The sequence below is a fragment of the Acomys russatus genome, chromosome 14 (assembly GCF_903995435.1).
Source record: "Acomys russatus chromosome 14, mAcoRus1.1, whole genome shotgun sequence".
NCBI lineage: Eukaryota > Metazoa > Chordata > Mammalia > Rodentia > Muridae > Acomys > Acomys russatus.
In genome coordinates, this window is record NC_067150.1 from 10068282 (window position 1) to 10082436 (window position 14155).

The 14155-nt window shown below is 43.2% G+C and overlaps 1 protein-coding gene across 2 annotated transcripts; it reads left to right on the plus strand.

Annotated features, from left to right (window-relative positions):
- The first annotated feature begins 4347 nt into the window (after positions 1-4347).
- Cwc15 (CWC15 spliceosome associated protein homolog) lies at positions 4348-12810 on the plus strand. 2 transcript variants are annotated; one of them, XM_051155919.1, is made up of 7 exons: positions 4348-4440; positions 5639-5779; positions 6296-6408; positions 6949-7037; positions 8269-8376; positions 12089-12207; positions 12631-12810. In XM_051155919.1, the coding sequence occupies exons 2-7, from the start codon at positions 5649-5651 to the stop codon at positions 12758-12760; spliced, it is 690 nt and encodes a 229-aa protein (XP_051011876.1). In that variant the 5' UTR covers positions 4348-4440; positions 5639-5648; the 3' UTR covers positions 12761-12810. The 2 variants fall into 2 exon arrangements, with proteins under 2 accessions (XP_051011876.1, XP_051011877.1); XM_051155920.1 differs by having other exon boundaries at positions 4401-4419.
- The last annotated feature ends 1345 nt before the right edge of the window (positions 12811-14155 follow it).

Here is a 14155-nt window from a genome sequence, read left to right on the forward strand (position 1 = left end):
GACGTTAAAGAAGAAGGGAAGAGCAGCTGCAGCCTTAGCCAGGGCTGCCACAGCTGGCATCATCTGGGCAAGAAGGAAGACCTTTCGTGGCCACTAAGCAAAGGCCCTTCAACGGAGGGAACTGCCTTAGCAAAAAGGTATGTAAGCCAGAAAGCCATTAAGGGATGAGCCTCAGAGGCAAAAAAGCTGGGACAAGGAAAACTTCGCATCCCACTGTATGAATGTTCGCCTTTTCTTGGGAGGGTAACAGGTGCCAATGCAACCCCACTGTCTGACTGGAAGTCCTTTTTCTCAATCCCATCCAAAAGTTTTTTTTCCCCCTAAAGATTTATTTATTTGGGGCTGGAGAGATGGCTCAGAGGTTAAGAGCACCACCTACTCTTCCGAAGGTCCTGAGTTCAATTCCCAGCAACCACATGGTGGCTCACAACTATCCGTAATGAGATCTGGTGCCCTCTTCTGGCTTACAGGTGTACGTGCAGGCAGAACACTGTACATAATAATAAATAAATAAATATTAAAAAAAAAAAGATTTATTTATTTATTATGTATACAGTGCTCTGTCTGCATGTACACCTGCCCACCAGAAGAGGGCACCAGATCACATCATAGATGGTTGTGAGCCACCATGTGGTTGCTGGGAATTGAACTCAGGACCTCTGGAAGAGCAGACAGTGCTCTTACCCTCTGAGCCGTCTCTCCAGCCCTGTTGTTTGCATTTTTTTTTAATGTTGTGAGTATTAGTCACAGGACTAGTACTGAGTGCATGTTAACGGCTTTAGTCTTCTGACATTTAGCTACTGGCTTTGTTCACAGCTCCTACTAAAACCTTATTTTGATACAGAATGTCTCTATGCAGCCATGGCTGTCCTGAAACTTACTCTGTAAACCAGGCTGGCCTTGAACACACAGCAATCCACAGGCCCCTGCCTCCCCAGTGCTGGGATTAAAGGTGTGCACCATCCAATCACCATCGTGATTTCTTTTAACACGGGACTATGGACTTAAGCCTCTGAAGTACTGAGATCGTAGGTACTGATCACCACACCCAGCTTAAATTTAAATTCAAAGTGATTATTCTAAAGCCATAGGAAGTTCTGTCTTCATCAAACTGTCCTTCAAACAGCAAGCACTATACTTTCTGAGATTTTCTCCTGAGGCATTTAAGGCTTCTTTTATTCCTTTTGGATACTCCTTAGAAGTTGGCATTCACACATTTTCTCCTCCATACAGTCAACTTTGCAATCACAAGTATTATATATAAAACACCTTACCACGTTAAAGTACTCCCTTTGCTGTATCAAAAATGGCGGTGCATATAAAGCTCCTGCGATCATAAGAGTATGTATGAGACAGGACACGTGTCACTAAGAAGACCTTGGGAATAGGGCCCAGAGTACCAGAAAGGAGATAGGATGACCTCATCTCTAGTGACAGACAAGGAGCCAAGATAAGGTCACGGGCAAACAACCTGACAGATAAACCAAGCAAGAAATCCTTGTAGGGGGGAATTCTGTTTTCCCAAATTCAAAGATCATCTACTATAGAACTGGAGAGATGGCTCTGTTGGTAAAGCGCTTGCTGTACAAACACAACAACGAAAGTGTCACCCAGGGGTGGAAGCAGACAGGAGGCTCTTCAGGGCTTCCGGTTAGTCAATCTAGCCCAATCCAGTAGCTTGAGGTTTAGTGAGAAACTGTTTCAGAAGCTACGGTGAAGAGCAGTAGAGGAAAGCAGCACATGGACCTCTTGCCTCCACATGCACATGCAAATACATACACATGAATGGCACACACACACACACACACACACACACACACACACACACACACACGCAGACAGACACAGACACAAACACACAAAGACACACACAGACACACACACACACACACACACAGACACAGACACAAACACACAAAGACACACACAGACACACAGATACACACACACACACACACACACACTCCTCTATTCTAAAGAAGGAGGATGGGAAGGACATCTTCCTAATCTGAAGAAGGAAATGTGAAAAACACTGTCCAGGGACAAAATGAGCAACCAGGAGATTATAAAACAGTTGCAGGCAGAATTACGGGGCAATTACTTTTCTGTGGAAATAAATCTGAGATAAAAGAACTAAGGAGGCTGAGGCAGAGGATTGCCATGAGGTTAACCAAAGCTAAACAGTAAACTGAAGACCAGTCCAAGCTACATAGTAAGACCATGCTTGTAAACCAAAAGCAAATAAAAAGGAGGTTTATACGGTGCATGATCTTCACCAGCAGAGTTAGCTGGTGAGCGGCCTTGCAGCCTTTAGGGAAGGAGATGCTAATTCTGTAAACTGATTGTACCTAGCACCAAGTAAGAGATGAGCTGGCTAGGCGGCCTGGAAGGGGTTTGCTTCACCACATTATTTTAAGTAGAACGAACCATCCTAAACATGAGTAGCACCTTCTGGTGGCAGCCAGGGCTACACAGAGAAACCCTGTCTCAAAAAAAAAAAAAAAAAAAAGATATCTGGTCTCAATATTTTGCATGGGGTAATTAAACAAACAGTAGACCCAGCTAGGGCTCAGTATTGTGGAAATATGGAACTGGGTGCTATAAAGATATCTGGGCATGGGGAAGAGTGGGGCACAGTACAGATGTCAGGGGAAAGCCCACTGAAGAAGAAGCACTGAGCTAGGACCTGAAAAACACAAGACAGCTTTCTTGGGGCAGAGGTGAAGAACACTGTGCAAGACTAAAAGACAGAAGAAGGCATGCCTGTACTCAGGAGGCTGAGGCAGGGCTAGAGCAGGATACAACTGAGTATCAAAGCCAGCCTGGGCTACACCCAAGACCTTGCCTCAAAACTCAAAAGAAACCATGGAATTCTGCCTTGTTCTGAGAAACAGAAATGTGTATCTGGAGTGTGGGGTGCTTGCGACTAAAATCAGGAAGGCAGGCAGGAGACAGTGTACGTAAGGGGGCCTCAGAATCGAGTTAAGACAAGTGACTGTTTTATTCTAAGTGTCAAAAACCCTATCTGGTAATTTTAAAAGATCACTCTGTTCCGTGCAACGCTTAGGAAAGTCCACTTGAGGCAATTACAAATCCAAGAGAAAATGACAGTGGCTCAAATGAGTGTGGTGTCAGGGACATGAACGTCAGGGTAATCTTCACAAGAATGGCAGATGAACAGGGCGTAAAGGGTGAAGGAAGAGATCCTGGGCCACTAATATTAGGGCAGTGTCCTTTATGTGAGGTTGAGAGAGGTACACAGCTTCCATAAGGAAAAAAAAAAAAAAGTTTTTCACCTTCTATGGGGGGGGCACTCAGGAGGGGGGGCTTTTTTTTATTTTTCTTCATTTAAAAGTTACAAAGGAAGGATGGGAGGGCACTGAAATGTTTAATGTTAGGAGATCCTTCCACTTGAGATAAATTAGAGAACAGAAGTCTCTTTACTTACTGAGCAGTTGCAGTTGCCAAGATTGCAATGACGGGGCACCATGACAACGTTAGCGAAGCCACCTTAATTCCATCTCGTGCTCCTCCTGGCAGTTAGGCCCACTGTTCTCTAAATGCTCTCTACCATAAATGCTCATGGCACCTCACCCTTACACTACAACGTTTAATGCATATATATATATATATATATATATATATATATATATATATATATATATTTTTTTTTTTTTTTTTTTTTTTTTTTTTTTTAAACAAGCAATGCGACAACCCCTGCCTCTAAGGCTAATGGCTTCGCTGGAATGGTACCTTTGGAAGGCTCGTGGCTTCCCCCCCCGTACTTATTCGCGCCTTCTTCATATCCACTTAAGTGACAACTCTAGTCCCTAGGCTGCGGGGTCGACTACTGAGGAGCAGGAGCCGTTGGGTCGGTCAGGTGGTACGCTCTCCTCAGATCTCACGCTTGCGAGACGCGGTGGATCGGCTCCCCGGCGCCTTCCGTCCTTGCAGAACCGCAGCGAAGAGTCTGGGAGGGGGTCGGGAAAGGAAAAGACGCGAGAGAGATTAAGTAATTGGTTCTCAAAAGCACAAGATGACATTTCGGACCGTCTCGGAAGCACTGGTTTCAAACGCCCGCCCCCAGAGCAGCCTTGGCTCCGCCCCCCCCCCGACGACATCACACTTCCTCCTGAGTCTCTGCCGATTGGTCGTCGCGTCAGCCTCTGAGAGACGGTTTAAAACAAGACAAAACAAAACAAAACCAACAACACTCCGGATTTGTTTCCGGGTATGGAGTTCGAACTTCTCACGGGGCCTTTGGAAGCGCGAAGGTTTTGCTTCCGGGTCTCAACCACGCCCCAGGTGTAGAGGCTGGAAGCGCCACATTTTTGCTTCCGGTCTTGGGCTGGCGCCCCCCTTCGCGCACAGATTTCTGGGAGCTGAGGGTCGCAATGGTTCGTGGCTGAGCTTCCGAAGGTGCTGCGTCGGACCCACTGAGTGAGCAGCAGGGCGTAGCGGTTTGTGGTCTTTGTGCGGGTGGTCCCGGGGAAGCCGGGATCGGCCGGGCCGCGGTGCGGGAATGGCGGTCGGGAGCTGCCGCCGAGACCGAGCGGTCACTGGCGCGGCGCCGCTGAAACCGAAAAGCAACGGAGGGTGGCATGGGGGAGAAACTCCCACTTCCCACACTGTCTGTCTGAGCGAGCTGCTTAAGCTAAGGGAGATTTAGTAGCCCTTTTAGTTAGGCTGGAATTCTTATTTGACAGCTCAAAGCTGAAAGGGGCAAAAGGTTCTCTTGTTGCTGTAGCGACAGTCTCGTGTAGCCCGGGCTAGCTTCGACCTCGGATTCGCCTGCTTTCACTTCCCCAAGCTCTTGACGTTCGCTGGGGTGGACTTCCGATTTTCCCAGCGTCGCTAAAGTTACCCCCGTACCGAAGGTCTTATGTTAGGGTGACTGCTGTAGACGAAAATTGGATCAACAAATTTTGCGGTAATGTTGCCCATGTAAATATCATTGAGTTTTAAACCCACTCTAAGACAATAAGTTTGTTGGCGATTTTAAAAGAATTTGCTTTTTTTTTTTTTTGGTTCGGCTGTTTGCTGTTGTGTGAGGTTTCTCATAAAAATGCAAATCTGGCAGGACGAGGTGGTACACGCCTGTAATTCCATCACCGTGGAGGCAGAGTCCAGTAGATCTCTGGAGGATTCTAGGCCAGCCTGATCTACATAGTGAGTTCCAAGTCAGCCAGAGCTACATTGTGAGACCTTATCATTAGAAAGAAAGAATCAGAAATCAACGAACCTTGTGCTAGTAGGATAACAAGAATTTTAAAAAGTCATTTAATTAAAAAGCCACACTACACTATTGCCCAAGATCTGACATCACATGTCAGAATTCTCATAATAATACTGTCAAAAATGTCAGCACTCCACACATGACAAAAGCAGGCTAGGATTCTCGCCCAAGGCTGCTGAGCTAGAACAAAAGCAGATTTTCACAGTAACTGCCTTACATAAATACGAGGTGCCTGGCAGGGCAAAGCTAGCGGACACCCTGAGCTTCATAGTTGTGCAGTTTTAGAAACTACTTAAGCGTCTCTGGGGAGAGTTTTGAGAACTGTTCACGAGGGTAGATATGTATGAATGATTTCTAGAACAAGAGTTGTACTGAGTATAACTTAAACTCGACCTTTGTCAGAGAGTAAAAGATGACAACAGCAGCCAGGCCAACGTTTGAACCCGCAAGAGGTGGAAGAGGGAAAGGCGAAGGGGATTTGAGCCAGCTCTCAAAGCAGTATTCCAGCAGAGACCTTCCCTCGCACACTAAGATAAAATACAGGTAAGGCCGTCCGTTTGTCCTGTGTGTGACTTAGGAGCATGTCTGAACTACAGTGTTTACATTGCGTATCTTCCAAGAAAAGGGATTCAAGAGTTTACAGTAAAGTCACGTGCTATAGTTGTAAAGTGTTGCTAGACATTCTTTCAGCATAAATTCCTATTAACCAGGAATTCCTGTGTATAGACGAAGCACCCGATAGTCATAATAATCCTCAGAGAAGGCTGAGCTGTAGTGGATATGAAACCCTTAAGCTGGTATAATAGTTACAAAGCCATTCTAACCATCCGGCAGCCATGTTGTGGGGGGCTATATGCTTCACTCTGTTGTTCTGGTAACCTCTGGGGGTGGGGTGGGGGGAGGGGGCTATTAACTTCCAGATCAGGATCTTATCTTTTCCTTCTGTTTGATGCTTGAGAGACAGCTGCATTCTGAATTATCTTAAAATGCTATAGCCATATAGATTCTTTTCCTTGACAAGTGAGGGTGATACTTTAGCCTGGCTTCTTTCTACTTAAGACAAACTACACAGGATGCCCCTGAAGAGGTTCGCAACCGTGACTTCAGAAGAGAGTTGGAAGAGAGAGAGAGAGCTGCTGCAAGGGAAAAAAATAGGGACCGTCCAACCCGAGGTACCTACACTGTCCCACATGTTTGTCTGAAAATTACGTGGTGGAAACTGTATCCTGGTAATTGGAAATAATTAACGTTTTTGTGATAAATACCCTTTGATAGAGGTGAGAATGAGGCTCATTCCAACTCCATCTTCTCGTGCGTTGGCATTAGAAGAAAAGCTGATCTGGAGTGTTTGAAATCCATTGCTTCAGTCCCTGTCAGTAGCTTTGGCTTTCTAGGCGCTGGAGCTGAGGCCTCTGTCTGGAACTCACCCATGCACCTGGAGAGTTTTGACAGGAGCATCAGATGCCCTTCTTGTGTTTCCAGTATGTGTGAACGCTGGCTAGGTTTCCTGAGCTGCTGTGATCTGCAGATCTGCATATTCATTGATTGGTTTACTGTTTGCCAACACATATTTATCCAAGACTTACTTGCCAGTCACTGAGGGGCTTCCTGCTGTCAATGTGCTGTGTGTGGATTCTTTTTGCCCAGAAGTTTCTACATGTTATTTAAAATGCAGTATTTATTTCAATAAGCCAAATATTTGTTTTCTTCAGAACATACAACTTCCTCTTCAGTGTCAAAGAAGCCCCGCTTAGACCAGATTCCTGCTGCCAACCTTGATGCCGACGATCCTCTCACAGATGTATGTGTTTTAGGTTTTGGTTTGGGTTGTGGTTTTCGGTGTTTTTGTTATTGTTGCTGTTGTTGGTTTGAGGGTTTTGGGGGTTTTTTTTTTTTTGGCGGGGGGCGGGGGGGAGGAGGTTGGTCTGTCATTGTTGTTTTTGCCTCCTAAGTGCTAGGATTCTGGAACTTGGGCCTAGCTTATCACATTTTACTGAAATATTTTATATTTTGGCTTTGTGAAATGATCTGCATTTATTTTTACATACTGTTATTAAAGATCACTGGCTTCAACTTTAAAGTTTATAATTGTTTTTTAAACAGAGTATTCTTCTGTGTAAAGATTTAGGACAGGTTTTTGTTTTTTTAGACAGGGTTTCTCTGTATGTAGCCCTGGCTGTCCTGGACTCACTTTGTAGACCAGGCTGACCTCGAACTCACAGAGATCCGCCTGCCTCTGCCTCTGCCTCCTGAGTGCTGGGATTACAGGCGTGTGCCACTGCATCAGATAAGGACAGGTTTAATCTAGAGGGCTGTATGGAAGCAGTCTGTGAGAAAGGCTGTGCCTGTCCCTGACAGTTCTCATCGGGACAGGATTGTAAGCTGCCTTGCAGTATCTACACAGGACACTGTCAGGCTGAGTGCCCTGAATAGCACCTTTGAGCATTCTACCTAGATCTGCCCTTAATTTTCCTTAGATATGATGCCGTTTTTAGACACAAAATGCTCATAGATGCTTTAGTGATTACAGATGTAAGTAATCTAAGCAGATTGAGCATTAACATTTACAGCCTGTTTTATTGTATGTAGCTTAGGTTGGCCTAGTAATCACAGCCTTCCTGCCTCATGCCTCAACCTCCTGGGTGCTGGGCTTACAAATGTAGTCTATATTCCTGACTCCTGACTTCATTTTCTATATAACAAAACAGTTACTCTTTCAGAATATTTTCTTTTGGAATCTTAGCATCCTTTCTGCATACCTTAGGTAGTGCTGTGTTTTATTGGGAAGCATCACTTATTTTGGAATGCTGCCAGTAAAAGTCCTTTTTGACTATTTAAATATGAAAGATACTTTATTGGGAGTTGACATTTTAGTAAGCATTCATAAATTTTTGTTGGGCTTTATTTGTTATATTTTTATTGGTTATTGGTTCTAATTATGATATTTAGGTACTGTTCCAAATACTTGGTGAGTACAGTTTCCATGAGAAAGGTCAATAATGTTTCTTTTCTTTCTGATCTCGACGTCACAGGAAGATGATGAGGATTTTGAAGAGGAGAGTGATGATGATGACACTGCGGCTCTTCTTGCAGAGCTGGAAAAGATCAAGAAGGAGAGAGCTGAAGAGCAGGCCAGGAAGGTAGCTTTGCTGTTCACATCTCACCACCACACATACCAAACCAGGATTCTTTTTAACTCTGGTGGTATCACTTTTTAGAAAGCACCATGTCTAAATATTGTCACACCTGTAGACCTTTTTTTTTTTTTCAATGACATTCTAAGTCCCCTAATTATAGAGAAAATTCCTTCTAGATAGTTCAGATATGAGTTATGATGCGCAGCTTGTTTAAAAGCAAATGAGTGAAGATCAGTCTTCTACGTCAATGTCAGGATTTAAGGTAGTCTCCAGCTTTCCTAATGCTGCAAGCCTTTATCACAGTTCCTTATGTTGTGGTCACCCCTAGCCATAGAGTTATTAGGTTGCTCCTTCATAATTGTAATTTTGCTGCTGCTATAAATCATAATGTAAATATCTGTTTTCCAGTGGCCATAGATAACCCTTGTGAAATGGTTGTTTGATCCCCAAAGAAGTTATGACCCACAGGTTGAGAACCGCTAGTCTACACGACCTACAAAAATTCTGTTTCCTGCTTAGTTTGAGGCATTTGTGTCTCAAAAAATTAATAAATTGTATACAATCCAGGACAAGTTACCTAACTTCTTTGAATATCCAGGCTCTTCACTTATACAGTGGGAGAAAGTAACAAACAACTCAAACATTAAGCTCGGTCCCCGTGCCTAACGCTCAGGCAGCTCTTCAAGTTCTAGGGCAGCCTGGCTAGAGTGAGACTGCGTCAAGAAAGTGGAGGGTGTGCAGGGCAGTATTGGATTTGTAAAGCATTGCTAAGGGAAGCAGGGTTTTGTTGTAAAGGATTCTTGGAGCTCCTTGATTTCAGGACGAATTGACTTCTTTGGTAAAAACATAGATTAGGAAAAGTTTGAGGCTATCTCAGTAATCCTCATATGTAATGAGATGAACAAAATCTACATGTAAGAATTGGAAATAAGAACTAGAGAGATGGTTCAGTCATTAAGAGCACTGGCAACCGGGCGTGGTGGTGCATGCCTTTAACCCCCACACTCAGCAGAGATTGGTGGATCTCTGATTTCGAGGCCAGCCTGGTCTACAAAGTGAGTCCAGGGCAGCCAAGGCTATACAGAGAAACCTGTCTCGAAAAACCGAAAAAAAAAAAAAAAAAAAAGAAAAGAAAAGCACTGGCTACTCTTGCAGAGGACCCAGGTTCAATTCCCAGCACCTACATGATAGCTCATAACCATCTGTAACTTGAGTTCTAGGGGATCTGACTCCTTTCTGGGCTCCCCAGCCATCAGGCATGCATGTGGTACATAGACCTACCTGCAGGCCAAACACATTAAAAAAGAAAAACATTGGAAGTGAGAGGTAACCAGGTGTTGGTAAAGCTCTGTCAGTGGGTAGGTAGGTCAATGACTTGATTAGTTGTGCAGGAGAAATGACCTCCGTTGTCTGGGTACAGCAGAGGAGGAGCCTGGGCCTCTTGAAAGAGGCAATGCGTTTTATCTTGAGCACATAAAGCATCGGCTTAGAGGCCTCTGCCCCATCCATATTCAACCAGAACAGCACAGCTCTTGTGTGGGCTTTGGTGTAAGGTTTTATTTGAGCCAAGAATTGTTCTGTGTTTTAAAAAGAGGAAAAAAACTTCAGGGAATGGCAGTGAGTCATTAAAGTTGGTATAGAGAGCTTAATTCCTGTAATTTATATATATTTTTTTGATGAATTAATTAATTTTTTTCAAGAACAGACTTGGGCATGCTTCTAGATGCCTAAATTGTCTGCAGTTTTCTGGTTGGCCTTATGGCGTAGATACACATTTTTTTTTTTTTTCCCCTAAGCTCTTAAGAGTTGCTGGAGTTTCTTGTAATTTCTGTGTTGGTATTTCTTGGAGATGAGTGACAACTTCACTTCTTTTGTCCCTGTCTTCTTTTCTTAGCTGCTTTTTGAAGGTGTCTTACAGGAGCATTTTCCAGCTAATCAGCTGCATTACAAGAGCACACTTCCTATAAAGACCAGACAGGAAACATTGTTTTGTGGCTGCTCATCCAGCTGTATTGTAGCTGCCCTACTGCTGTTACAGTGCAGAAGTGGCCACAGTGCCTGTATGAATAGCGGCTGTGTTCCCCAACTCTAATTCTCAAGTCTATGGACTTGACCCACAGCCTATCTGACCATTAGCCTACGAGCCTGGTATTTGAGTAGGGAAAGGGCTGTCTTTTCTTCCTGGTGCAGTGTGCTAAGTGTGAGTACACTGTCTGCTTGCCCTTGTGTTGGTGGCATCACTGGATTTGGGGGTAGACACGTGCACACACGGAGATTAGAGGACAGCTTTCCAGAGTCACTCCTCGCCTGCCATGGTATGGGACCTGGGAGTTGAATTCAGTTAAATCAGGCTTAACGACGAGCACCTCCACTTGCTGGGCTGTCTCAGTGTGCCCTTGCCCATCCTTGTAAGCATATTGTTTTTTAGAAAGCTTTCTGGTCTTAATTGTAATAGAGAGTTCCTGGCTGTAAGGTCTCTGTAGTGGCCTAAAAATTTTACCCACAAGTGACATTCTGTCACCTACCAGTTCCTTGTCCTGGTAGAAATGAAACCCATTGTTCACATTTGCATATTAAAATGAAACATCAGAAACCTGTTTGGAAAATTAGATTCATTGAAAGTGACTTCTAAAGAGTCTGTTTCTTCTTGATCTATTAGGTCACCAATTTCTGTCATCCCCAAAACATAGCAAAATAGGATTGTTAATTTGATTTAAGTTATGTTAACAGATAACTTTGAAGATTACAGGTAAGGATTTTAGGACTTTTATGTTTCTAATTGTTAAAATGAAACAGTGTGATTTGAGTTTGAAGAAATTGATGCTAAAATAGAAGTGAGGAAAATTATGTAGACATGGTGGTTCATACATGTACCAACGCTCAGCGTCTAAGGCAGGGACCCACATGACAAGAGAACAGATTGCTGCAAGTTGTCCCCTGATAATCCTTGCACTGTGGTACCCATATGCACACATTCACACTAAATAAACACATAAAGATAGTATTGTAGCCATGAAGAAAGTTTATATGAACTGTATAATAGATCACTAACAGTAAACTACAAGAACAAAAGGTATTTTTAGGTAAATTAATGAAGTACATGTTACTAGGATGTAACCATCTTTTGCATGGTACTCCTTGGTTAATAACTAATCAGTCTGAGAGATGGAAGCTTACATGTATGTTGTCTGTAGCCCTTTAAAAAGTGAAACAGTAGCCGTGCTTAACTGCCCTTTGATAATGTGTTCTTAAGTTATAAGTGTTTATTAGTACACTATTAAATTAATCTGTACATTAATCAGCTTCTCACAGTTTAGAGAGACCAGTGACTTGACAAGGATGAGATATTTATAGTAAATTTTTATAAATAATGTTTTTCTGGTATTTATTAAGAATCAGGAAGAGCAGTGAGTGACTTGGTAAAGTGCTTTTTTAGCATGTTCCAAGCCCTGGATCCCGTTTCTAGCACTGCAGAAACTGGGCATGGTTGTGCCCACCTGCAGCACACTCAGAAGTTGGGTCAGAAGTTCAAGCTCCTCCTCTGCTATCTAGCAAGTTCCATGCCAGCTTGGGCTATGGGAGACCCTGTCTCAAAAAAGAGAGAGAAAGAAACTGTCTTTTCTCCCTGAACCATCTGACAGATGTTCACTTGTGGACTAATATAAGACAATTGGCCTGTACTTCGTAACTTTATGTCTTCCTCTGTCATTGACAGGAACAAGAACAGAAAGCAGAGGAAGAGAGAATTCGCATGGAAAACATTCTGAGTGGCAACCCTCTCCTTAATCTCACTGGCCCATCCCAGCCTCAGGCCAACTTCAAGGTTAAAAGAAGGTACTGTAAGTGATGTGCTGATCCATGTGTGTGGACCATCATTTGTGTGCCATGGTGGAGATGGCTGAGTAGACGAATGTATGAAACAAAGCACAGTAAAACAATCTTACTGTCTGGCGAAGTCTGGGTCAGGATGGTGACCCTCCTCTTGCTTTTAGACTTAAAAATATCACACCTTTACCTAAGCACAATCTGTGTGCGTCTGCTTCCTAGCTCAGAACTGCTTCTGCTAGAGAAGTGGTGTGTGCTTTGAGGAGGGATGCCCTCCCGCCTTGACAGCCTTTCACACAGTAGGCATGCTGCTGCTTTTGCTGTAAGGTGGCATCTTGTTGAGTGTCTGGGTTGGCCATGCTTTACAATCTGTGTCATATTCCTGTCTCGTGATAGAGTTATAAGGGATTTGTTTTCTTTTTTCCTCTTTAGGTGGGACGATGATGTCGTTTTTAAGAACTGTGCAAAGGGTATAGATGATCAGAAGAAAGACAAAAGATTTGTAAATGATTCACTTCGATCTGAATTTCACAAAAAGTTCATGGAGAAATATATTAAGTAGTACAGTTTTATGTGCTTGATTAAAGACTGAAATGCTAAGGATCAATTTGACTTTTTTTTGTGCTTTCTAGGTTTTAAGTTTCTAAATCTCATTCCCTTAGTGGTTCTTTATCTGATAATGGATTTAGGAATGGGTCTACCTAGTTTCCATCCCTGAATGTTTCTGGTCTTAGTTTTGTTTTTTAATATGGGGAAAAGGGAATCTACTTGCAATAAATATTTTAACCTAAGTAAACCAGTGTCCCCAACTTTTTGCTATAATTTATACAGCTTCTAAAAAGTTGCATCATTCCTTGTCAAAAGGGAAATTCCCTGGGTGCTGTGCTTTTAATGCAATACATTTTCTCCTTTTTCTCACATTGATTTGAGGTCCATTGATGACATCATGGTGTTTTTAAGTCTGGTGGAAGGTAAGAGGGATTCCACTTCAGAGAACCATTAGCAGTCACCTGGGGCAGCTCAGGAGGTGCCTGCCATTTTAGTCCTGCAGACAGTGCTTTCTTTTGGCCTGTGATTTGCATACCCAGGATAGCAAACATCGTTCGGTGCCTAAGTTAGGTGTGTGTCCACACACTGATGTGCTTGAGATGCAAAGTTGAACAGTTTCATATCAATACAAACAACCCTTTGAGTGGCTAATTATTGTTGAAGGTATTTCTGAGAGATATAGCTCTACTCTACTAAAAAGCATAATTTCTGAGAAGTGTGGCTTTAAGTGTGCCACTTCGATAGAACATTTGGGACTACAAATTGAGCCTTTCACAAATGGAAACCATTTATGTATTCTATTGAATTTTAATTTTTTTTATTAAATTTTTTACATATACATTTATATTATTACATATTTATACATACACACACACACACACACACACACACACACACACACACACATACATACAATAAACTACCTATAGCAAGAAGAACAACAAAACAATCAGGCCATTTATATATTTTTAAAATGGCATTTTGCTGTGTAGTGTACCCAGGCTCACCTCAAAACTGCAATCCTCTTTTCTTAGCCTCTTAATGTACTGGTTAACTTGACTCGGTGGTCACTAAGGTTTGTCGCTCTTGCAGAGGTCATTCAGTGGTTGTAATAGCCTGTAACTCCAGCCTGGGGGCTTTCCTGCCCTTCTCTGGCCTTCATGTCCTACACCCAGATACACACAGAAAAATTACATCTTAAGGAAAAAGATGGAGCTTCATCCAGCCTTTTCCCAGTGTGGAGTTGATGCAGTTATATGTTGCCGGAATTGAGAGTAAAGCTGGGAAAGGAACTAGGTCTGCATCCTGCATGTATGCTCTGCTGTCTTACAGGCTAGGTCTCCTTTCCTTATCTGTAGTATGGTTGAGGGTGCCTCCCTCCTAAGCCCATCCATCGAGTGCCCTCCTG

What these genes read in the sequence shown, in the direction of transcription:
- Cwc15 (XM_051155919.1), top strand. Translation starts at nt 5,649, where the DNA reads ATGACAACAGCAGCCAGGCCAACGTTTGAACCCGCAAGAGGTGGAAGA. An exon ending in CTGAAGAGCAGGCCAGGAAG is followed by an intron (nt 8,377 to 12,088) that starts GTAGCTTTGCTG and finishes TGTCATTGACAG; the next exon opens with GAACAAGAACAGAAAGCAGA. An exon ending in AACTTCAAGGTTAAAAGAAG is followed by an intron (nt 12,208 to 12,630) that starts GTACTGTAAGTG and finishes TTTCCTCTTTAG; the next exon opens with GTGGGACGATGATGTCGTTT.